The following is a 21,341-nucleotide window of genomic DNA, read 5'->3' on the forward strand; positions in this document are numbered from 1 at the left end:
ATCTCCCAGTAACTGGTAACCATGATAGAATTATACTGTCTTCTAGAGTATAGATAACCATGACAGAGTTACAGTCTTCTACAGTGGAAATGTAAACAATTTAGATCCATCTCTCAGCCAACACCCAATTCATAGGTTGCTTCTAGTAAAAGTTCAAAGCTGAAGTGTTCAGACAAGATTGATAAGGATTACTAGCTAAACCACATAGGGTTGCCAACCGAAATCTACTTATTAAACAGAGGTAATTTAAAAGTCATTCCCAAACTTATATGTGTTGCTCCTCTTCCTTCACTACTTGGATCATGCACCCATGTAGTTGCAGTTGAATAGTTAGGGAAAATTTTATTTTTCTTCTTTGAAAGAAAAGGGATTGGACATTGTAAATAACAAGTGAGACATCAAAAAGAAGAAATTATCAAAGTAATTGCAATAGAAGATCAGATTAATAGACTAGGAGAAATAAACTAATCATCATCCATCCCACTGAATTAAATAGACAAATTACAACCAAAATGTTCTAATAAATTAAGAAAGTAGAGCAACAGAAAATACTACAATTTTAGATTGTGCTGGGAGTGAGCCAAATTGGTGGAGGGCAAAGTCTTGTGAGGGAGTTTCCAGTAAAAGAAGATTCCAATGGAAATGGCTCAATGTGTTTATCTTCCAAGTTGAATATACCCATATCGAATTTCGCCATATCATCATAACCCCAACCTTGTTTTATGTTTACACAATCATGACGATGGGTGAAATAGATGCAATTTCCTCTACAGGAACCAGGAGGGAAATCATGCGATGAAAGTGACAGAGAGGAATTCACTCCCAAGAACAACATTCTGTCACCTAAGTTCTTTATCTGCTCCCAAGCAGTTGATGATGAAGTTTTATTATTGTCATCACTACTGTTTCTCAGACGACACAACTTAAAAACCCTGAAGCCGACTGTTTTAACATCGAACTGTTTATCATTAAGTAGAGTTAATACATCCCTCTCAATTATTAACAAGTCACCACATGATACCACCAGATAAGGCCTCCACCTAGTTTGATATCCCTCTGGTGGTTTTATGATATCTACAAGCTTTGGAACAGGACCACCACCACCACCACCAGCAGCAGTAATGTCTGCGCCCATGTGATATACTAAGATCTCTATGTCGATCTCCCGGCTGCAGCTCTTTCTTACTGCATAGATATGGTTCCTGTAGAATAAGACATCCATGACTGGAAAATCGCCGAAACGAGTCCATGCCTTGTCTCCAGGTTTAGAGAAGCCTATTTCTGAAAATCCACCATAGATGGCTATGGCAACAACATTGGAAGAAGAAGAAGAAGGACTTGACGATAAGACAACCTTTCTCACCCTTGAGTAGCTGGGGTTGCCTAGTTCAAAATTACAATGGACTTTTTCTTTACCAACTAAAATACGGACCTTGGACATGGGTGGAAGGGGGAGTTGAGCTCTGGTGAAAGGGTTGATGAGATACATGGAAGAAGTATTCTCCTCTACCACAACCAGCCAACCATGAGAGGATCCAGGACAGTACATTCTTCTAAACTCCTTGCTTGGAAGACCATTAAGGTGGTTATCCCTGTTATCCTTATCATCCTCATAAGGTAGAAACAAGAAGGGAAAATACTGATGCGGCCGAGATGGGACAGGGTGGTGATGGCGGGTTCTTGCAAGGGCAGAGTTCCTTTCGTTGATCATAACAACCAAATCCTCTGGAAGCTCTGACCAGTCCTTGGGTTGGGGTTGTGTTGCCGCAGTCATATCTCCGAAGTCCCCACAAAAACACTACTAGAAAGTGGAGAAACCCCAAAAAATAAATATATATCAATCAGATTGGTATATCGATCAACACGACTAACTACACATAATATGGGATATAAATAGATAGAACATTCAATTTATTATTTGTAGTGAGTTTTCCAAATTCGATTCCAAGTATGACTTTGTTGGTATAGATTGAACATTCAATTTCTCAAAGATATACAGTCTCGCCGTCAGGAATGGGATCAAAATCAAACCCTCCACATCCCAATTCGATTCCAAGTATGACTTTGTTGGTATAGATAGAACATTCAATTTCCAGAGAATCTTTCACTTCCAAAACTACAGTAAAACAGAGCAGTCGATTAAGAAGAAACTTAATTGCAAACTTTTACATAGCAGAATATCAAAAATATTTATATGCTTCCCACAGAAAACATTAAGTAAAGAACCTGTTCACCAACGAACTGTCAAAAATAGGTTTTTTTTTTCCCACCAAATCCAGCAAACACTAACCGTCCAGAACCCATCCCATGAGGAGGAGAAAGTAAAAGTACCTCATAACCAGGGTTTTAAGAATCGAGAATCGGATCAAAGAATTGACCTATTTGTATTGGAATCGATCCAGCCCGATCCAATGTGGCCGATTCACATCCAAAAACCCTAAAAATTCCCTGTTTTTGGATCTGAGGATCGATTTTAGGGTTATTAGAGACCAATTTCGGCCGATTCCAAACTGATCCGCCACAGACCGATTTCATCCCCAATTCCACATTTTAAAATCCTACTAATAACCTGATCTTTATCCTCTCAATTACACTGTCCATACTTGAGCTCAAGTACATCTAACATAGGAGGCAGAAATGACTATCCTATCCCTTGCCCAAACACACTGCCCGAGATGGGGTCCACGTGGGGTCCATGTGGGGTCCACCTCCTTCTATTAGATGTACTTGAGCTCAAGTACGGGCAGTGTAATTGAGAGGATAAAAATTCCTAATAACCTCGAAAAAGAAAAAGGTTTTGAAGGGTGGGGGTAAAAAGTGGATACTACATACCGGAGATCTGTTGGACGCCACCGTGTGAGGTGCTTTGTTGGAAAGAGACGACATTTATGGACAGCAGGATTGATGTCTCTCCCTGCTTTCCTCTCTGCTCTCCGATCTCAACACCTTTGTGATTCTTTTGTAATCTCTCGGTGAAAGTTGCTATCTCTTACTTAGGGATGTGAACGGATCGGATTCGGCTCAGATAGTACTATATCCACATCCGCATCCGCGTCCGATTAACTTTCGGACGGATTCAAATAGTGCTAAACAGATATGGACACAGATACAGATCGGATATTTTATCTGTTTACATGTAATGATGTAAATATAGCTTTTCGGATAGCTATCGCCTATCCGTATCCGCATCCGTTTAGCTTTCGGACGGATTCGGATAGTGCTAAACAGATACGAACACGGATACGGAAACGGATTTTGACTATTCATTTACACCCCTACTCTTCCTAACACCTCTTACCTCGATGTCAACAAGAAAATCCCTTCTTACTGGAAAAAAAAAAAAAAAAAATCCCTTTAAAAAATAATTACTTTCTTCTTACGTAAAATAGAAAATTTTAAATTAGTTTTGTTATCAAGACACACATCTCCTTTGACAAGTGTTCCTCTAAAAACTCTCCCCTTAGCTTTTTCCCTTGTGATTATAGATTCTTTCTAAAAACATTAGTACTTGCAAGTCTTAAGAGTAATCTAGGCGCTTCATAGTAATAAACAAATCACCTTCACATTTCCCTCATCGTGGCAAAACGAAAAGGAAGATTCAAAAATATTCATAGAAAGAACCTGTATTTACCATTGTAACCTGCAAGTTCATTTGCTTGGAAGATAGTATAAGACCAGTGGTTTAGAAACATTGAACCTCCCATATAATATTACAAATTCACAATCTTGTCTTAAGTGCATAATGTGAAGATAAGTGAATCCAATGGATTCCCTGGGATGAAATTAAGGATCTGATGAAGTATTACTCTTTCTCAACATCCAATTGGAAATGTCTATTATGTTTCATGACTTTGGTTCCAACACTGCATGATAATGGGACATCTGATCATCAACTACCTCCATGTCGGGAAAGACGTGCTGATCGATACATAGCAGCAACATGTAGGAAAAGGATGAGAGCTATGACGACTTCATCCAATATACCTATAAATCCCGCGATCCCTGGCAAACAGCAACCACCATTTGTTGAATAACGACCGAGTTATGTAGGCATTATCAAAATGGTTTGACCAAAATACCTTTTGGGATAATGTTAATGGGGCTTAGCATGTAGATGAAGGTCATTAGCATCTGCAGATAAGAAATTCAGAATGCTATGAAATCCAAAATTATCTCAATTCAGTCAAACATTATGCAATAAGTACAAGATTGTTCAATAGAAAAAATATTGAAGCTCTATTTTCCGCACTAAAAACCACTATAAGGAAAATATTCATATAAAAATTTAGTATAAAAATATTCATATAAAGCTTTATTCTCTTTTTACATGGTGTTTATGTGAGGGAATAAAATGGAACCTGAAGTCAATGCGGTTTTCAACAAACTAGTATTGGGTACAAAAAAGTCCACAGTGTTGCTCCAAGATTAATAATGGCTTTGTCTGGTTGCAAGTAACAAAGAGAAGGGAATTGAAAGTGTTATTTTTATTTTTTAAAGGAAGGTTTTATAGTCATGATTGTGTAACCTACTTAAAATTCTTACCATATTGGTTATCATGCTTTTCAGATGTTATCTTTATTTTCCTTCTCAAATGCAAGGGATTTGGTAGCAAAGTATAGTAAAATTCGTAACGGTCTTCTGTTTTTTTGGTCCTTAAGTGTAAAGTACACTTAAGTAGTAGTCTTAAGTTGTGGACCCAGAATCTGTTTGTAATTTCTGTTTTTTATATTAATATATAAACTTTCCCCCCACTTTCCCACGGTTTGAGGATTCTGCTCCTCACTCAAACCGTGGCCAGTATTCTCCATCCTCTCATCTTCTCTTCTCTACTTCTCTCCTTCTTATGCCTAGGTGCTTATGCCTAGGTGCTGATTCAGGTTATGTTATTGTTACATGGTATCGGAGCCAGGAGGTCGGGTGTTCGATCCTTGGTATGTGCGAGGGGTTTGTGTTGTGTGTTGTTGGGCCCCTCAGTGCCACGTGATGGTGTCACATGCAGAGCCGTATGTGTGTGGGCCTGCTCGTACAGAGGGGTGTTGTTGTCTGTTGATATACATCATAATAGCCCATTACTTAACAGCTCGAGTTTTTAGGATAAGTGGTTGTAACATATTTGAATATAGCTAATTGGAGAAAAAAGATCCATGTAGCCGACCCCATTTAGTTGGGATAAGGCTGAGTTGATTTGAGTTTGAGTTGTAACCTAAGCTTACACTGTTTAAATTTTTTCCTGACAGATTTTAGAGTGAAAAGCCCTAAATATGTCATTTATATCTTCTGTTGACAGTTGACAGACAACAAACTAATGAAAAGAGTATAGTGGTTAAGCTTAAATGATAAAGAAAAATTAATAAGAAAATATATCTAGGACACATGACAACAAGTGGGAAAAAGAAAAGAGGAAGAATATTTTCAGCAAATTACATAACAATAAATGCTAATACAGATCAACAAAACAGAATAAGTGGAGCAAGACTGTTTTCAGTTTGCATAGAAGTTGCATAGACTTAACTGGTAAAACCATGCGCAATCTGGAAAAAAGAGGAAGAGATCTTTGGGGATCCGCCAATGCTCGTGACAACCTCCAGAGCAAAAATGGCAGGTCTTGTAACCTCTGTGGAGAAAAGAGTTGTGTTTTCATACATTAGCTTCAAGCAAAAGCAGTGTTGTCAAATTAGCTAGTCCACGACTAGTCATTTTGGCCTGAAAAGGTCCATCGCTAACTAGTTGATGCCTAGCATTACATAAACATGTGGAATATGGCAATATGCAGTTACTAACCAATAATAAAATCATGTAATAAAGCAGTTTTAGAATCAAGTGTTACAACCAAGGGCATGGAATACAAACAAAGTTTCCCTTCAGAGCAAAACAAAGCTCAAATCCAAGCTGCTTACTTCCATTTCTATTTAAGAGGCCCTATGAGCATTGGTTCTTATCAAAGTTCTTCTTGAAGTCCCATCCCAAAGATCCATTGTCTTCATGGACTTCTAAGGTTTTCATAGGATTTCCTAATCTTCCATAAAGTAATAAACTTTCATGAGGTACTTCCATACCCATTTGGTCTGAAATCCATCCCAAAATTGAATATTAGAATCTATATAAAAAATATAAAGAACAAAATAAAAAATGGAAAAGAATATATAATAGAGAATGATAAAACTAAATAATATTAAGAGGAATACATTATGTTTAAATTTTCAATTCAATGACAGGAACATTCTTTTAGATCTAGGAAGCACAAAATTTTATGGTGTGAGGCATGTTTTCATGCATGGTTTTTCTTTTTATTTTTATTTTTTCAGATAACTAATAAAAATTATTAAAGAAAAGAGCGGAACCTGAGGGATATGATACAAAAAAAACAGCAAAGGGCACCATAAGATGCGAATCCAAGGTGTTGAAATATGGGTGTAACAGGTTATAGGGGTAATCTTGGTATTTTATCCTATTAGAATGTTCTAGGTTTGTCTTCTTCTATTATAAATTAAGGAGGCTCTCTCTCTCTCTCTCTCCATCGAAGCCGAGAGAGAGAGAGAGAGAGAGAGAGAGTTTCTCCCCACTGAGGACTTTGCCCTTTGTAGCATGTGTTAAAAGTCCTTCACATCTTCTCTTTAAGGTTTGATTGATTTGATAAGGTTGCTGCTCTTCCTGTAGCATGTGTTCAAGGTCCTTCAACTTTAAAGTTTGATTGATTTGAGATCAGCAGTCATGTCTGACATCACACCCGCATCTACTGGAACTAATGGAATGGGTCGTAGTGACTTTCCTTCGTTCCCTATTAGCTTTATCAAGTTGGATGGGAGCAATTACTTGATGTGGTCTTGATCCTGCTTCTTGTCTATCGACTCCCATATTTTTTCCAGGTATTTGACAGGTGAATCTGAGAAGCCTACTACTGCTGGTCCCTCTTTGAAGAAATGGAGTTCGGATAATTCTCTGGTAATGTCTTTCCTTATCAATTTCATGCAACCTAATACTGCACACGGTTACCTGTTATTGGATACCGCTGCAAAGATTTGGAAGGCTACCAAGGACACACTCTCTCATGCTGGGAATGACGCAAGAAAATACATGAAACCAAACAGGAGGAGATGTCTATATCTCAACACTACTCTGAGTTATGCGGTATATGGCAGGAGTTGGATTTCTAAAGAATTTCAAGCTACTTTTTCTGCAGATGCTACTAGTTCCGAGAAGCGTGAAGACAAACTTCGTGTTTATAATTTCTTGGCAGGTCTCAATGTGGAATACGATCACATACATGCTTCTCTGGAGCAACCCTATGCTATGGTTCAGCCGTCGTACTACCATGCTTCAACCCATATCCCAGGAGAGATCAGCTCTACATCACAATCTCGAGGTAGTTTCACACGTTCTAGTGGTCATTCTTCCACTAACTATGAAGTTGTGAAGTGTGATTATTGTGGTAAAGAGCACCATACCAGGGAACATTGTTGGAAACTTCATGGTCGTCCCACTAATTCTTCCTGTGGTCATGGTAGGGGTCAATCCAACCAGTCCCATGCAAACCATACTGAGACATCTGATGTTGCACTCATGGGTGCCTCTTTATCACAGGATGAGTTGCAGCTTCTTCGGTGTTTGATGACCAAGTTAGAACCCTCTTCCTCACCTTCACCATTGGCTGCCTCTGCCTCTATTGTGCCAATCACATCCGACTCCAATTTTTCTTACTCAGTATTTCCTTCAGTGGTCATTGCACCTCACTTGTATCTGTCCCTTGGATAATTGACTCAAGGGCCATTGACCATATGACTGGGTCTTCCAATCAATTTTCTTCCTACTCTCTAGGTTCAGGTAAAGATAGAGTTAGGGTTGCTAATGGTACCCTCTCCACTACCTTTAGAAAGGAATTCATCCAGTGCTCTTCTCTGTTATCCTTATCCTCCGTGTTACATGTTCCTAATTTCTCTATGAATCTTCTTTCTATTAGTAGTCTTACTTGTGATTTGAATTGTAAGATAACCTTTTTCCCTTCTCACTATGTCACTTGGAGACGGGGAAAACGATTGGCATCGGTAGAGTGCATGGTGACTTATACTTTCTTGACAATGGTACTCCTACTTCTATCATCAGCACACAAGCTCATCAATCCGATTCCTCTTCCTCTGCTCTGACCAAGTAGCATATTTCGCATAGGCGTCTTGGCCATCCTCCTCTTAGCACTTTAGTTAAAGTTTTTCCTAGTTTAGTTCAACGTTGTAATCAAAATAGTTTCTTCTGTATTGTGTTTTTGCCAAGCAAACTCATCATGTTTATCCTATTTCTGATAATAAAAGTTCCACTTCTTTTCCTTTAATACATTCAGATGTGTGGGGCCCTGCCCGTTGTTTCGATCTTTAGTTATCGTTGGTTTGTAACTTTTATTGACTGTCATACTCGCACTACTTGGGTCTATTTATCACACCATAAAAATGAAGTTTTTCGCTGTTTTTAGTTGTTTCACCGCATGGTTCAGACCTAATTTGATGCAAGAATTAAAATCCTTCACACTGATAATGACAAGGAATTTATGGAAGGTCCCTTCCAATCATACCTTGCTGATCAGGGTATACTTCATCAAACCAGCTCTGTTGATACCCCTGCTAAGAATGGTGTTGTCGAATGCAAAAATCAGCACTTGTTACAAATGGCTAGGTCCCTTATGTTTGCTATGCATGTACCTGCTCGTTTTTGGAGTGAGGTTATTATCACTGCTGCCTATCTTATTAATAGGATGCCTACTCGCATTTTGGACTTTCGCTAGCCCCTTGATGTGCTTTTATGCTCATCCTCCTTCGTTGTTCCTCCAAAAACCTTTGGTTGTGTTTTGCTTTGCCCATAATCATCATCTCCATGGGAAACTTGATCTCTGGGGCCTCAGGCATATTTTCATTGGCTATTTTGCTACACAAAAAAGTTATAAGTGTCACCACCCTCCTTCTCGTCATGTTTTGGCAACCATGGATGTTGTCTTTCATGAGTATGAGACTTATTATTCTTTATCGGCACCCCTTCAAGGGGAGAATGTTCTCCATGGAGAAGATGTGCCACTTGTTTCTCCTCATGATATTCCAATATTTTAAGTTGAGGATAAGGCTGATGATGATGCTGTTGTTGAAAGGAAAAGGATAATGTAGTTGAGGAGGAGGATCTTCCTGTTCCTAGACCTCTACAAGTGTATGTTCGTACACCTAGGAAGAAAGTAGATACTACTACCACTATGCCACGCCAACCGTCAACCTCTGATCCAGGTTTTATTCCACTTTCTGGTAATCTCTTTTCTCCTAGTGATAGTGATTCTTCTCGACTTACCTATTGATGTTCGAAAAGGAATCAGGTCTTGCACTCAACATCATATCTCTATTGTTGTTTTATATAGATCTTTGTTGTCCTCCTACTATACTTTTGTCTCTTCCTTGTCTTTTGTTTCTCTTCCTCTGATCTGTCAGGAGGCTCTGGCAGATACTCAATGGAAAAATGTTATGCTTGAAGAGATGAGGACACTTGGGAAGAATGACTCTTGAGAGCGGGTTTCTCTTCCTCCAACAAAGAATCCTGTGGGATGCAAGTGGGTATTTTCAGTTAAACAAAAAGTGGACGGAACAGTGGTCAGATACTCAGATACAAAGCCAAGCTAGTTGTCAAAGGCTTTACCCAGACTTATGGCATAGACCATCAGGAGACTTTTGCTCCGGTTGCAAAGATGAATACTATCAGAGTTATCCTCTCATTTGCAGTCAACTTTGGATGGGAACTGCAACAATTAGATGTGAAATATTAAGTACATGGTACTTCGCAGCGGGGTCCGGGTTGGGTCATAATGTACACAACCTTACCCCCGTTTCACGGAGAGGCTGTTTCCAGACTTGAACCCATGACCCAATGGAGCAACCTTACCACTAAGCCGAGGTCCGCCATCTATATTAATGGTTATTGATCCCACATTTAAATTGTTCCGTTAATCCCTTCCTTGGCTAATTAAAATCTGCTAGAGAGTTTGCTGATCTAAGCCTCAAAGAAAAAGAAAAGTTCCCTCGAACAAATGAGGACATGGCTTTCCTGATGAGGTGAATATATCTCCAGGGTCCATCAGCAGAAATCTGTAAAGTGGTAGAGTCGCACAACACCCAATAGGGCAGGAGAAAGTCTTTCAAGCACAGGACAGGATAAGATAGTTTGGATCATTAACTGCAAGACCTGGAAAGTCATACCAACACCCAAAATCACTTTAAAAACCATCCACCATTCAAGGATCATTCGCTTCAAATTGGTTGGGACTTTCAGTTAATTCAAATCGGAAGATTTGAAAATTAGATCATAGACCACAGCTTTTTTATTACATTTTTTTTTTTGGGATAATTTATTGTGTATAGAGATTCCTTATAAAACTATTTCATACAACAAACCCAAAAACTCTTATTTAATGCAAAGGAACCCTTACCACGAGTCTAAATATGTGTTTTAAAAGGGACCCTTTTAAATAATTAGCAAAGTCTCAGGGGAGCATTTCTTTGGCCTCCCACCTAATGTAAGCCATGTCATGGGGCAATTTGGCAGTTCTGAAAGTTGCAAAGAAAGGGGTACTGTCTCAGAGCCAGATTTAATCATATATACCTCCATGTATTAGCTTTCTTTCCCCATTATTTCAAAGCACTTTTGACCACATGGCCAACTACATTAGGACTGAAAATGGATGTGTGAATGTGAGACCAGGCCCTACCTGTCCACAAACTGTGTGGGTCCTAGCAGGTCTGCCACATGGCATATAATAGAGCCGTACAGGGAAGCTTCCATTGATGGCCTGTCCAGAAAACAACTCCACTTACCTAATATTGTTAAATTTCTGTGGCTTTTCAAAAACATATAATTGAACTGCCCGGAGCATTTAGACAGGATGACCAGACTGTCCAGCCAACCAGCATTAATCAATTTCCAGCCTGGTTTTAAAAGCACTAGTGCAATGTGCTTCACAATATGAACCCATGCCTCAAGGCAAGGTTTAATGCATTTGTTTCAGACACCTTTTAAAACACTGATTTTGTATTACGGCCATGGTTATGGCCTTACAGCCACAATAAATTAGATTTTACCTTTTCTCTATTCTGACTTTGGCTTATCTTCACCAATTTTGTAATTATTAACACTCCTTTTAGTGTAATTTTTTAGCAACTATTTTCCACTTTCGTCTTTCCATCAGATCAATATCAATTACCACTGAGATCCAGAAAAGAACAACATATAATTTTTCATAAGAAATTATTTCGGAATTGACATTCAGTTATGAAATTCCATTAATTCTAAAACAATTTATGGGAAGGAAAGAAAGGTCCATTCTCTCTTCATCGTTTTCACTGGGCTGAAGGAGGAAGAAGCAAGAACAGGGAACTTCTCCATCTGCAATCGACGCCATTTTTTGACCCATTTCCACGCTCTGAAGGCAGAAGAAGCAAGAACAGGGAACTTCTCCTTCCTATTCTTTTCTTCTTTCCTGCTCATTGCTCCTTCCTCTTCCATCTTCCTCTCTTCTTCGTGCTATACTGCTATTGTTCATCAGTTCTGTTCTAACAGTACTCACAGCACAGTTAATCTGATCGATCTCTCTCGGCCTTAACCCTTTAAACCCCAAATTTGTTGTGCTAATACCTACCCTAGGTATTAGGCACCAGTCTATGGAATCTGGTGCCTAATACTTATGTGGGCTGTGGGAAACAAATCGAGTTTTAGATCTGATATCCCTTGTTCCGCCAGGTATAATTTCAGTAGCTTGATATTAAATCTGGGTTGTTCTTTCAGGTGGTTTGGAACTGGATTCAGAAGGGTATTGTGTTAGGATTCATGCCCTGAAATCTCACTTCAATCGGACTTCTTATGAAGAAGTTCTTACATCTGGAGCAGCACAAGGTTACTGCCTCCCGTTTCTGGGTTTGATTCTGCTGCAGATTTGGTGCTACCCATCTGGCGAAACCTTGTTCTGAATGATGGATTGTGGTTTTTTATTGCAATCCATAATGAAGTAGGGATCATTCATTTATTTAAGAAAAGAAAGCAAAATCGAACTGGATAGGTAGATTTCGGGTTGCTGGATAGGAAATGGAAAAAAATGATGGAGGCTTGTGATTACAGTACGGAAGAGAGGGAAAATGAAGAAGAAAATGGTCCGATTGAATTTGATAATGGTAGTTTTTGTGAAGGTAAACTTGGCAGTCAGTGGTTTAGGAAGCACTCAGCAAGCATATGCATTTGAGGGGTAGAGGGAGGCCCTCAGCAAGCATATGCAATCGAACTGTCTTTCTCGTTTCTGTAAAGAATCTGCAGAAATCAAGTGATGTATCTCATATGGACTTTGACACCATCGGCCTAGATTTCCTCATTTTACTAATGATTCTTCCATCACTTGACTGTTCAGGAACTTAGGATGATGTCTTCAAGGTTTCAGTTGGCCTCTATCTGGTAGGAACTGTTGTCTGGAACATCTTCTCTAACGACGAGAAAATCCTGAATTGACCATTGGAATACCTGATTATATTTGTGGGCTAGCTTTTGCCGACATACATGAAAAGAGATCTGGGAGATAAAATTAAGAGAAGCAAGAAGAGAAATCAAGGTGGGACAAAAATGGGGAAAGGAATTCCTTGTGGTATTTAGTTACACAACTCATGGAGTGCCAGGAAAACCACAACGAAGAATCACATAACCCACATAACTCAGATAAAAAAGGTTTTATTCTCAAAATTACCACTTGCTCAACAGAATCAAACACATCTGCCTCCAGCTTTGCCAGGCTGATTGAACAGTGGGAAATTCCAAATCATCTTAATATGATGCCTAACCTGTCATCATTGCTTGCATATATGTAATGGAGGAAAGATTTTTGGTGTAATTGCCTTCAGCCATAGGCTTGTATATTTGTAACAGGTTAATCCTTGTCTATTTTGTGATGGATACTGGGGTTGGATTCGGAAATTACAGAGGGGTAGCGAGAGGGGGAGCCGGAGCCAAAGAAGTCGGGGAAGGCCGGAAGGGAGAGGGAGAGTCTGAGCAGAGGAGGGGGAAGGGTGTCGGAGATGGATAGGGAGAGGAGAGTGAAATTACAAAAAGAAAAAAAAATCTAAAGTAGAATGAAAAGTATATGAAGGGCAAAAGAGGAAAAAGAAATTTGGTTACAATAGTGTTGTAACCACCTTAGTAACAATCAGATTAACCCTTTTAATAACTAATGGGGTTAAAATGAGCATTTCAACTTTGGGTGCTAAATGTACTTAACATCAGGGGGAAGGTTGATATATTGACAATGTTTGGGGTGTCCGTGATATATTGTATACTTACAGGGGGTATCCGTGAAATTTTCCCTATTCTAAATTATTTTCCAACTCGGCTAACACCACTTCTAGATTCCCAAAGATGTACCAGATCTGCCAGCTGAGACATAAGTTTAGACATACCTGAATTAGACTATTCGTGCCTCCACCAAATGAGTGATTGTACCTTCGGATACTTTTTAAAACCTCACTAACTTCTGGGTCATGAGGGTGCTGTAATGATGCCTCACGAGTTATCAACAAAGTTATACTATGACGACATATGGGGCATTTACATGGACTAAGTGCTGCTCCATGTTGCCAAACGCGCAGAATACAATTCCCTGTAAACACAATATCAAGACGTTCTAGGTTAAAAGGAGCAGCAAAAGGATGTCAAGTATCAGTTCCATTATTTTCTGTAGAACGTCAAGTGTGTGACTCAAAGACAACTTATCCTATGAAAAAGAAAACAGAGAAACAAAATATTTATGGCATTAGCTCATCGCTGAAGATAAATGCACTGTTCCCTCACGGCTACATCAAGCTAAAACAATAAGAAAGCCCTTCCCTTGGATTTAGTGACACCAGGACATCTACAGCCAAAAATCGACCACTAAACTGAAGGCTCTCAATTATGAGCTTTCCCTATTAGAGGAAGTAAACGCAAAGGCCCAACATAGTCATGGTACCATGAGATCCTACATTCACTTCAGGGAACTAAAGGATAATGATCCAGGTCAAAAATTTCCCCAAATTATCCTGACTACAGCCCATTTTTGGCTTTTGTGAGGCTTTACTAGTCACCAGTGATTAGAATTCAGTGGTGCAATGGCAAATGCAGAAGCAGGGAAGGTGGACTTGAAGCATGGGAGCATTATTCTATATTAACCAAGAAGTGCAGAATCATATTCTTTTGTTCAGTGTTTCTATTAATAGCACAAATGCTGCCATATATTTGGGAGCTGTAGGAGCTCCTAAGTCTATCAGAAATCAAGTAACAATCAAGCAAAATCAAGTAGAAATTTCAAATTAGTTTAAATTTTAGAGTCTATATATAATAGTAGGTGAGTGAGATGCTCCAGGCAGTAGTTTTGACATTTTTAAGGTTTTCTTTTCTTTTTTTTTCCTTCTTATTTTATATATTCAAAATTTTCTGTTCATTTCCTTGTAGTGCAATTTTAACCACTAGTTGTTGCCTACACTACTTTGGTATGGCTGTTATATTTCATTGTGGAAATATAATGATCCAGATCTCTTTCACACTAGAAGTTCAAAAAATGACTTCCATTGAATTCTATCTCTTTATGCTAGGAACATTTTTTCATGATATAATTCATATGATGTTTTGTAATCCCAAGGTACTTTCCAACTTAGAAACCGCTGTGGTAAACTTAGGGCGGAAAAAAATCAAGTAGTCCTAATTGTTAAGCCCGTCTTTGGCCGACACAAGAATCAAATCCTTCAATTGAGTCTTCCGTCATGCTTGAAGATGGAACCACCTTAGAACTATCAAAGGTATCTTAATGAATAATAGCATTTGGGTACTTAGATTTTCACCCAATGAACTCATTTCTACTACTTATTTAACTTCCGGCGATGCCTCATATGAGTGCATCTCAGACAAAAAAAAAATTAAATCTTTAACAGTCAGAAGCTTCAGCTAATCGAAATTAAAGTACCAATCAAATGAATCACAAAAATACGGACATTTTCAGAAAATTTAAAAGGAACGTACAAGAACTGAACAATTTTAAACATCTCAAATGAAACCAAAACCAATCAATGATTCTCTGCCCTATATTTCATCCCATGAATAGCAACACTGCATCAAGAAATGTGCCCTAATTATAGCACAAAATCCATCAAAAGAAAAAAACAAGACAGTAAAGGTGGCCATAACTTTTCTATATATTCTTCCTTTCTTTTGTTCTATCATGGCAAAAGGATCCATGATGAGGGTTAAGAAAAACGCACCACAGAACCAGTGAGAGCAATTGGCTTGGCAAGGAATGTTGAAGTTATCGTGACAGATGGAACAGCAATCGTTCTCCGGAGGGCCATCCATTTCATCTTTTATCTCTTCCCTTACTGTTGTGAGTTGTGACTCCTCTGCTTAATAGCTATGGGAATATAAGAAATCTCTCTCTTCTCTGTGATGTTCGACTGTTGCTCACAAAGCAACTCAATTCAAATGCATCACTCGCATCATCATCATCATCAAACCTCTTAGAACTTGAGTGAGTGTCGGGCTTGTCGGCAGTCAAACTAGACGTGAATTGTAAGCGGCGTTGTGATATTCTATTTTTTAATAATAATGAGGATTTGGAAAAGGAATTCTTACACGTGGCAATTCAATAAAAATATTTAAAGCATGACGTGTTGTCCAAGTTGTCCATGTATTATTTTGGAGTTAAACCCTCTCTCTTTGCTTGGAGTAAGGGTCTCAAACGGGAATCCATTTCGATTCCATTTGTGCGTCCTAGAGTTGTTCTGGTACGTGAACTTGAGCTAGACTCCTTAAACGGGTCGATTCTAAGTAAGAAATGTTGAGGTAAAGGTGTTTTTCCCATGAACAATGATCAAAGTCTAACCAATTTGGTGGGACTTTGGATAACAAAGGTAAGAATTTTGAAGTGTCAGATCAGCAAACAATAGAACCCTTGGCAAGATTGCAGGTTGGAGAGTAAGATAGTCCCCTACTGGTAGGGAGGTCGTTGCCACAATTACCCTTATCTACTCTATGTCACACTTCAAGTTGCTGGATGGAATGTCAGATGAGAATAACAAACAGGGTTGCAGATTCTTATGGAGGCAAGGGAAGGACGAAAGAAAAATCCATTGGGTTGCCTAGGATTGTCTCTGTTTGCCGAAGTTGGAGGGGGGGCTTGGGATTCACGGTCTTCGTACTCAAAATTTGGCTTTGTTGGCAAAGCTGGGCTGACAACTGATTCAAAACCAAGACTTTTTGCGGGCTAGGCTTTTGAGGAGCATTTACTTTCAGGATGGTGACTTACTCCAAGCTCAGTCTAGGTCCCGCCGCTCCTAAGCATGGCAGAGCATCTTAAAAGGTTGGGGTCTCCTGGTAAAAGGCTTGGTCTAAGTTGTGGGGAATGGAAGGAATGTTAGTTTTTGACGAGACCCTTGGATTCCCTCTCTCCCTAAGTCCGAGATCTTATCCACCCAACCACCGCTCTATCCTTATATTTGGGTTATTGAGTTGATTGCTCCAGATAAAACCTGGGATATTGTCAAGCTTAAGTCCTTGTTCTCTTCTCTTGAGGCGGGAGCAATTCTAAAGATCCCTATCAGCCTTCATGACTACCAAGATAGGGATTGTTGGGACCCCCATACTAAGGGGCTCTTCTCTGTAAAGTCTGCTTACCGTTGGGGAGCTTCTCTCTCTCCGCCTTCTTCCTCCTCTGGAACTAGGATTGCCTCTATTCCAAAGATTGTCTGGAAGATTATTTGGTCATCTAGTATCCATCCAAAAGTCCAAACCTTTGTTTGGAAAGTGTGTGTAAATGTTGTTGTGGTATTGGTTAACCTCCATCGCAGAAACGTTGTTGCTTCTGACTTATGTCCGGACTGTAAGGAGGGCTCAGAGACTATTGTGCATGCTCTCCTACAATGCACCCAGGCTCTTCGAGCATGGTCTGCTTCTTGTGTCTCTCTGCGGGCATCAATTCATCCTAGTTGGTCAGTTTCAAATTGGGCAGTGCATTGAGGCTGCCTTCCTGGCTTATCGAAAAAAGAACAAAGGGAATGCTTCTCTGCTCAGGCAATCATCCTTTGGGAGATATGGAAGCGTCGGAATGCTATGACCTTTCAGAAGAGTATCCCTGTCTTTTGATCCTTGGTGACTTCTATTAACAAATGTGTGACTGAATCATTATTGATCCTTAATCCTCCTTGCTCCCCTGCCACCCCCTTTATCCCCCGATCTTCTCCTTGCCTAGTGGTGGGGGCTTTTCACATCTTTACTGATGCCTCCCTATCCGATAGGCCTAGAGCTATGGGTATGGGGGCGGTTATAACTACTAATCTTGGGCACCTGTACATGATGTCTACTAAGCATGAGTTCCCCAGCTCAGCTATTATTGGGGAAAGCGAGAGTAATCCATCATGGGTTGAAAGCGGCAGTTAATGATGGACTTCGCCGTGTTGTTCTCCATTCCAACTGTTAAGTTCTTGTAAAATGTCTGTTGGACCCCATACCCCCCCCCCCCCGATTGAAGTCTCCATCAGTATAATGGATTTAAGGCTTCTCTCTTCATGCTTTGAGTCTATCTCTTTCTCTTTTGTTGGTAGAGATGACAATGCTTGTGCCCACGCTATCTCTAAGTGGGCGTTGTGCTACCCTTATTTGGGTTTGTGAAAGTCTTCTTTTCTGATGGACCTCCTTAATATTGTAACTTCCCTTTTGCCCTCTGAGGCATAATATATTGCCTCGCTTGCAAGGTTTTTAGTGCAAAAAAAAAAAGATCAGCAAACAAAGCAATTAATGATATCCCATAAGCTTCTATAAGTTCACCACCCCAAGTTAACCAAACAAGGTTAGGGTGGGATTTTGAAGTGCCACTGCAGCATTCTCCCACCCCAGCTAAGTCCCTCCCTAAACTAACAGGGCTTTAACAGTTCTAACTCCTAGTTACAAGGGGATCTCCCAAACCATCTTGTTCATTAAACGGTCAGTTCCAGTCTCATTTGATGATAAGATGGTAAGATTTTTATTTATTAATTATTCTAAGCACTCAAAATCTCGAATAGTTAAATATCCTCTCTAAGAGGACTACTACACTCCTTTGGCATATTCAAAAATAATGACGGACTGTTTTGAGCTCTTAACGCACTTCAACTCTATTTTCATCCTTCACACTTAGAGAGAAGGGAATATTTTTGTGGACAAATTGGCATCTTTTGCTATCTCCTCTAGGTCGTTTTACATTTGGAATATGAATTCTTCCCCCCTTTTTTTGTTGCCCACTTGCAATATGATTTACTTGGAACCTTGTTTCAGTGCCTGAAAAATTCTATTTCTTAATGATATGTCTTTCACCCAGAAAAAAATATGTATATGTATAAAATTTCTAAAATATATATTATAAATTTCTTAAGATATAAATAGTTGAATATATATTCTTAAAAATAAAATAATTAAAAATCAATTCTTAAGCATATAAATGTTGGGCAAAGCCTAAAATTTATATTTTCAAATCACCAAACATCAAATCGGATTCAAATAATAAATTATTCAAATAAACATCTTTCATATCCTTTTAACATCTCCTTTTTTTTGGGGTAAAGGTAGATCTATTGATTAGGAGTGGAGGAACACCTGGTTGATTTACAAAGTTCTATCAACAAGGATTAGAAAGAGGCTAAACTGTATTACACTGCAAAGATAAGGCCTTCCAGACTAAGGAATCAGCAACAGAGTTGGATTACCTAGAAATAAAAGCAAATTTACACGAGACAAGATGTGGGACAAGGAATTGGATGTCTAATATGATTATTGATTTTAAACATTCTACCTTAGGCCTAACATCAATGATTTTTCTGCCAATTTTTTGTACTAATTATTTTTCCAACAAACAAAAGTTCTCTTCCTAGGCTTATTAGACTTAGGGGAGAAATGACATTGTCACCATTTTTGTTAGATGGTTGAGGTGCCAAAGTAAGAAAAATCAATGGATCCGATCAACATCGGACTCAACATCCACCATTTTTAATGTACAATGAAAATAATAATCACTCTAAATAGGTACTTAAAAGAAAAAAATAATTAAATTAAAATCAATTGCAACATAAATATATTTTAAATTCAAGCTTTTATATATATATATATTAACCCTACTTCAAAGGGAAATAAAACAACATGAATATGATTTGGAAGATTAAACTTAAAAATACATTAATTTTGGTTTTAAACTCAATGACAATATTATTAGTTAGATACTCCTATGTATGCGTTAAACTTGAACATCTATGGCCCAAATAGATTTTGACTGCATAAGATGTTTTTCCCATCTTATGAGGATATTGATGAACTAGTAATAATTGTATAATGGGTGTGGATCATCATGTAGAAACCAATTATCGCAGTCAACTTTCTCTACTATCACTATAATAAATTGCTTAAAAGGGAGGGCAGTGAGATTAGAATTTAGAGACAACAAAGAAAGGGAAAGAGAACGTCACTCAATCGCACAACGCACATCACCCCTGTGCCGTGACACAACAACGTACGAAATGACCGTCACACCCCAGATCATTTTTCGGGGTTCTAGGGGGTGCAACGGTCATTTTGCGCGCCCTTGTGTTAGGGCACAAGGGCAGCGTATCTAACACGACCAGGTGGTGTTTTTTTCACACATAAAGAAAACATTAAATTAGGTTTTGATAAAGTACGGTGATTGCTTAGATTTCTTGTTAAATCTAAAGAAAAAATTCAAACAAACCATATATAGTCTGTACAAAAGCATATAAATTTCTATAAAAACAAACTACTTAAAATCTCATGAGTAGGAAAGTTGGATCTGGCTCCTCTCCAACACACTTGTGCATCGACTCCGATCTACACTGTCACATGTATCCCGGTGCAATGGCATGTAGATCGAGACCTCCTCAGTTGAACAATGTGCGCTGGACATCATCCCATGCACGGGAGAGGAGCTCAATCAGGAAAGTTTGTATAATTATCCTATTTCACCAAAATAAACGGGCCCTACATTTTCCCGCCTTCCCGCGTTGGATGGAAAAATAAAAAATAAATAAAAATAAAAATAAACCTCTCGTGTTTCCACAAACCTCTCCGCACTGGTTGAAATCCCTAATCCTACCCTTTCCGAGCTTCCCCGTGAGCAAACCATCACTGAATCAGAGTTCTTTTCATCTGATTTGGAAATTTGAAGGATCTTACAAGATATAAAACTACATAAAAGCTCGATATAGGTTCGACAGACCTAAGAAAAAGCCTCTGATCTTAAAAACAGAGTTGTTATCCCCTGGCTTTTAAGCAAAAATTTTTGCTGCTGAAGGATAGCAAACATACAATAGGAGGCAGAAGAAATGTTATAATCCTCTTTTTTTTTTTTTTTTGCATTCCTGGTTTTAAATTAAGAAGAATTTCCATTTTTCTAAAGCCGCCAATTTGGTAGCAGAATCTGATTAATGCCCTTCCCCACCTTATACTGTCATGTAACATCTTAAACCAATATAGTGGTTAGCTATATAGATGTATAATCCACCAAATATCAAGCCAATCCAATGGTCGGATCTGCAGAAACAATAGGTAACATAAAATAGAACTGATAAGGAACAGAATTTAGTAGCTTCTAAGACGATCAATAATTCATGATTCGTGGATCAGATGATTCTCCAATTCTGGTCCAATGTAGGAAGGTCTAAGAAACAAATAATATTGGAAAAATTAAACCAGCCCAATGGCTGGATTGGCTGGACTGAAACACAAATCTTGTGGCCAGAATTTGTTAGAACAGAAATCGTAGGATGAGAACTAAAGAAGGGAAACCTGCATAACAGTTAGTGAATAATAATGATATAACAAAGAACTACTTTTGAGACAAAAAGTTATGAAGGTTATTTAATAAACAAATTATCTTGGTTCACTTTCCTTATCAGGTACACCAGATCCTTTGAAGTGGGGTTGAGGTGCCTGAAGATATCAAATGGCTGGCTAATGGTCCTAATTTTGAGACAAAAAGTTTCAAAGGTTATTTAATAAATGGAATCAAGTTTGATACTAAAGATCTTGAACTTAAAAGACAAACTCAAAACAGAGGTGTTCTTGTGATGGCGTCGCCATGTAGCCATGCAATTCTTAGAGACCAATAGCCCGTGGAAGGAAATGTATGTTACTATGGTATTCTAAAGCAAGTTATCAAATTAGAATCCTCTGCAACTATGAGAACTGTGTTATTTCGATGTGATTGGGCTCATAAATAGAAGTGAGTGGAGAAAGATGAATGGGGTTTCACGCTAGTTAATTTTAATAATTTGATGCATACTGGAGTG

The 21,341-nt window shown here is 38.7% G+C and overlaps 2 protein-coding genes across 3 annotated transcripts; both read right to left on the minus strand.

The window, feature by feature from the left end:
* Nucleotides 1-559: 559 nt before the first annotated feature.
* Nucleotides 560-1,774, minus strand: LOC122663246 (probable F-box protein At4g22165). The gene has a single exon (XM_043858936.1). The coding sequence runs from the start codon at nucleotides 1,772-1,774 to the stop codon at nucleotides 560-562; it is 1,215 nt and encodes a 404-aa protein (XP_043714871.1).
* Nucleotides 1,775-3,806: 2,032 nt separating this feature from the next.
* Nucleotides 3,807-15,467, minus strand: LOC122660781 (E3 ubiquitin-protein ligase RNF170-like). Of its 2 annotated transcripts, XM_043856013.1 has the most exons (6): nucleotides 15,282-15,467; nucleotides 13,449-13,648; nucleotides 10,727-10,807; nucleotides 5,513-5,614; nucleotides 4,080-4,131; nucleotides 3,807-4,002 (listed from the first exon to the last, which is right to left on the minus strand). In XM_043856013.1, exons 1-6 carry the CDS (start codon nucleotides 15,370-15,372, stop codon nucleotides 3,890-3,892), a joined length of 639 nt encoding a protein of 212 aa, XP_043711948.1. In that variant the 5' UTR covers nucleotides 15,373-15,467; the 3' UTR covers nucleotides 3,807-3,889. The 2 variants fall into 2 exon arrangements, with proteins under 2 accessions (XP_043711948.1, XP_043711949.1); XM_043856014.1 differs by lacking the exon at nucleotides 10,727-10,807.
* Between the last annotated feature and the right edge of the window lie 5,874 nt (nucleotides 15,468-21,341).

Source organism: Telopea speciosissima, chromosome 5, assembly GCF_018873765.1.
Source record: "Telopea speciosissima isolate NSW1024214 ecotype Mountain lineage chromosome 5, Tspe_v1, whole genome shotgun sequence".
Classification (NCBI taxonomy): Eukaryota; Viridiplantae; Streptophyta; class Magnoliopsida; order Proteales; family Proteaceae; genus Telopea; species Telopea speciosissima.

Bases quoted from the DNA above. Each gene is read 5' to 3' on its own strand.
- LOC122663246 (XM_043858936.1), bottom strand. From the start codon at position 1,774: ATGACTGCGGCAACACAACCCCAACCCAAGGACTGGTCAGAGCTTCCA.
- LOC122660781 (XM_043856013.1), bottom strand. From the start codon at position 15,372: ATGGATGGCCCTCCGGAGAACGATTGCTGTTCCATCTGTCACGATAAC. The intron at 13,649-15,281 runs GTGCGTTTTTCT...TTGTGTTTACAG, and splicing joins TTGCTCTCACTGGTTCTGTG to GGAATTGTATTCTGCGCGTT. The intron at 10,808-13,448 runs GTATGTCTAAAC...TTTTCTGGACAG, and splicing joins GCACGAATAGTCTAATTCAG to GCCATCAATGGAAGCTTCCC.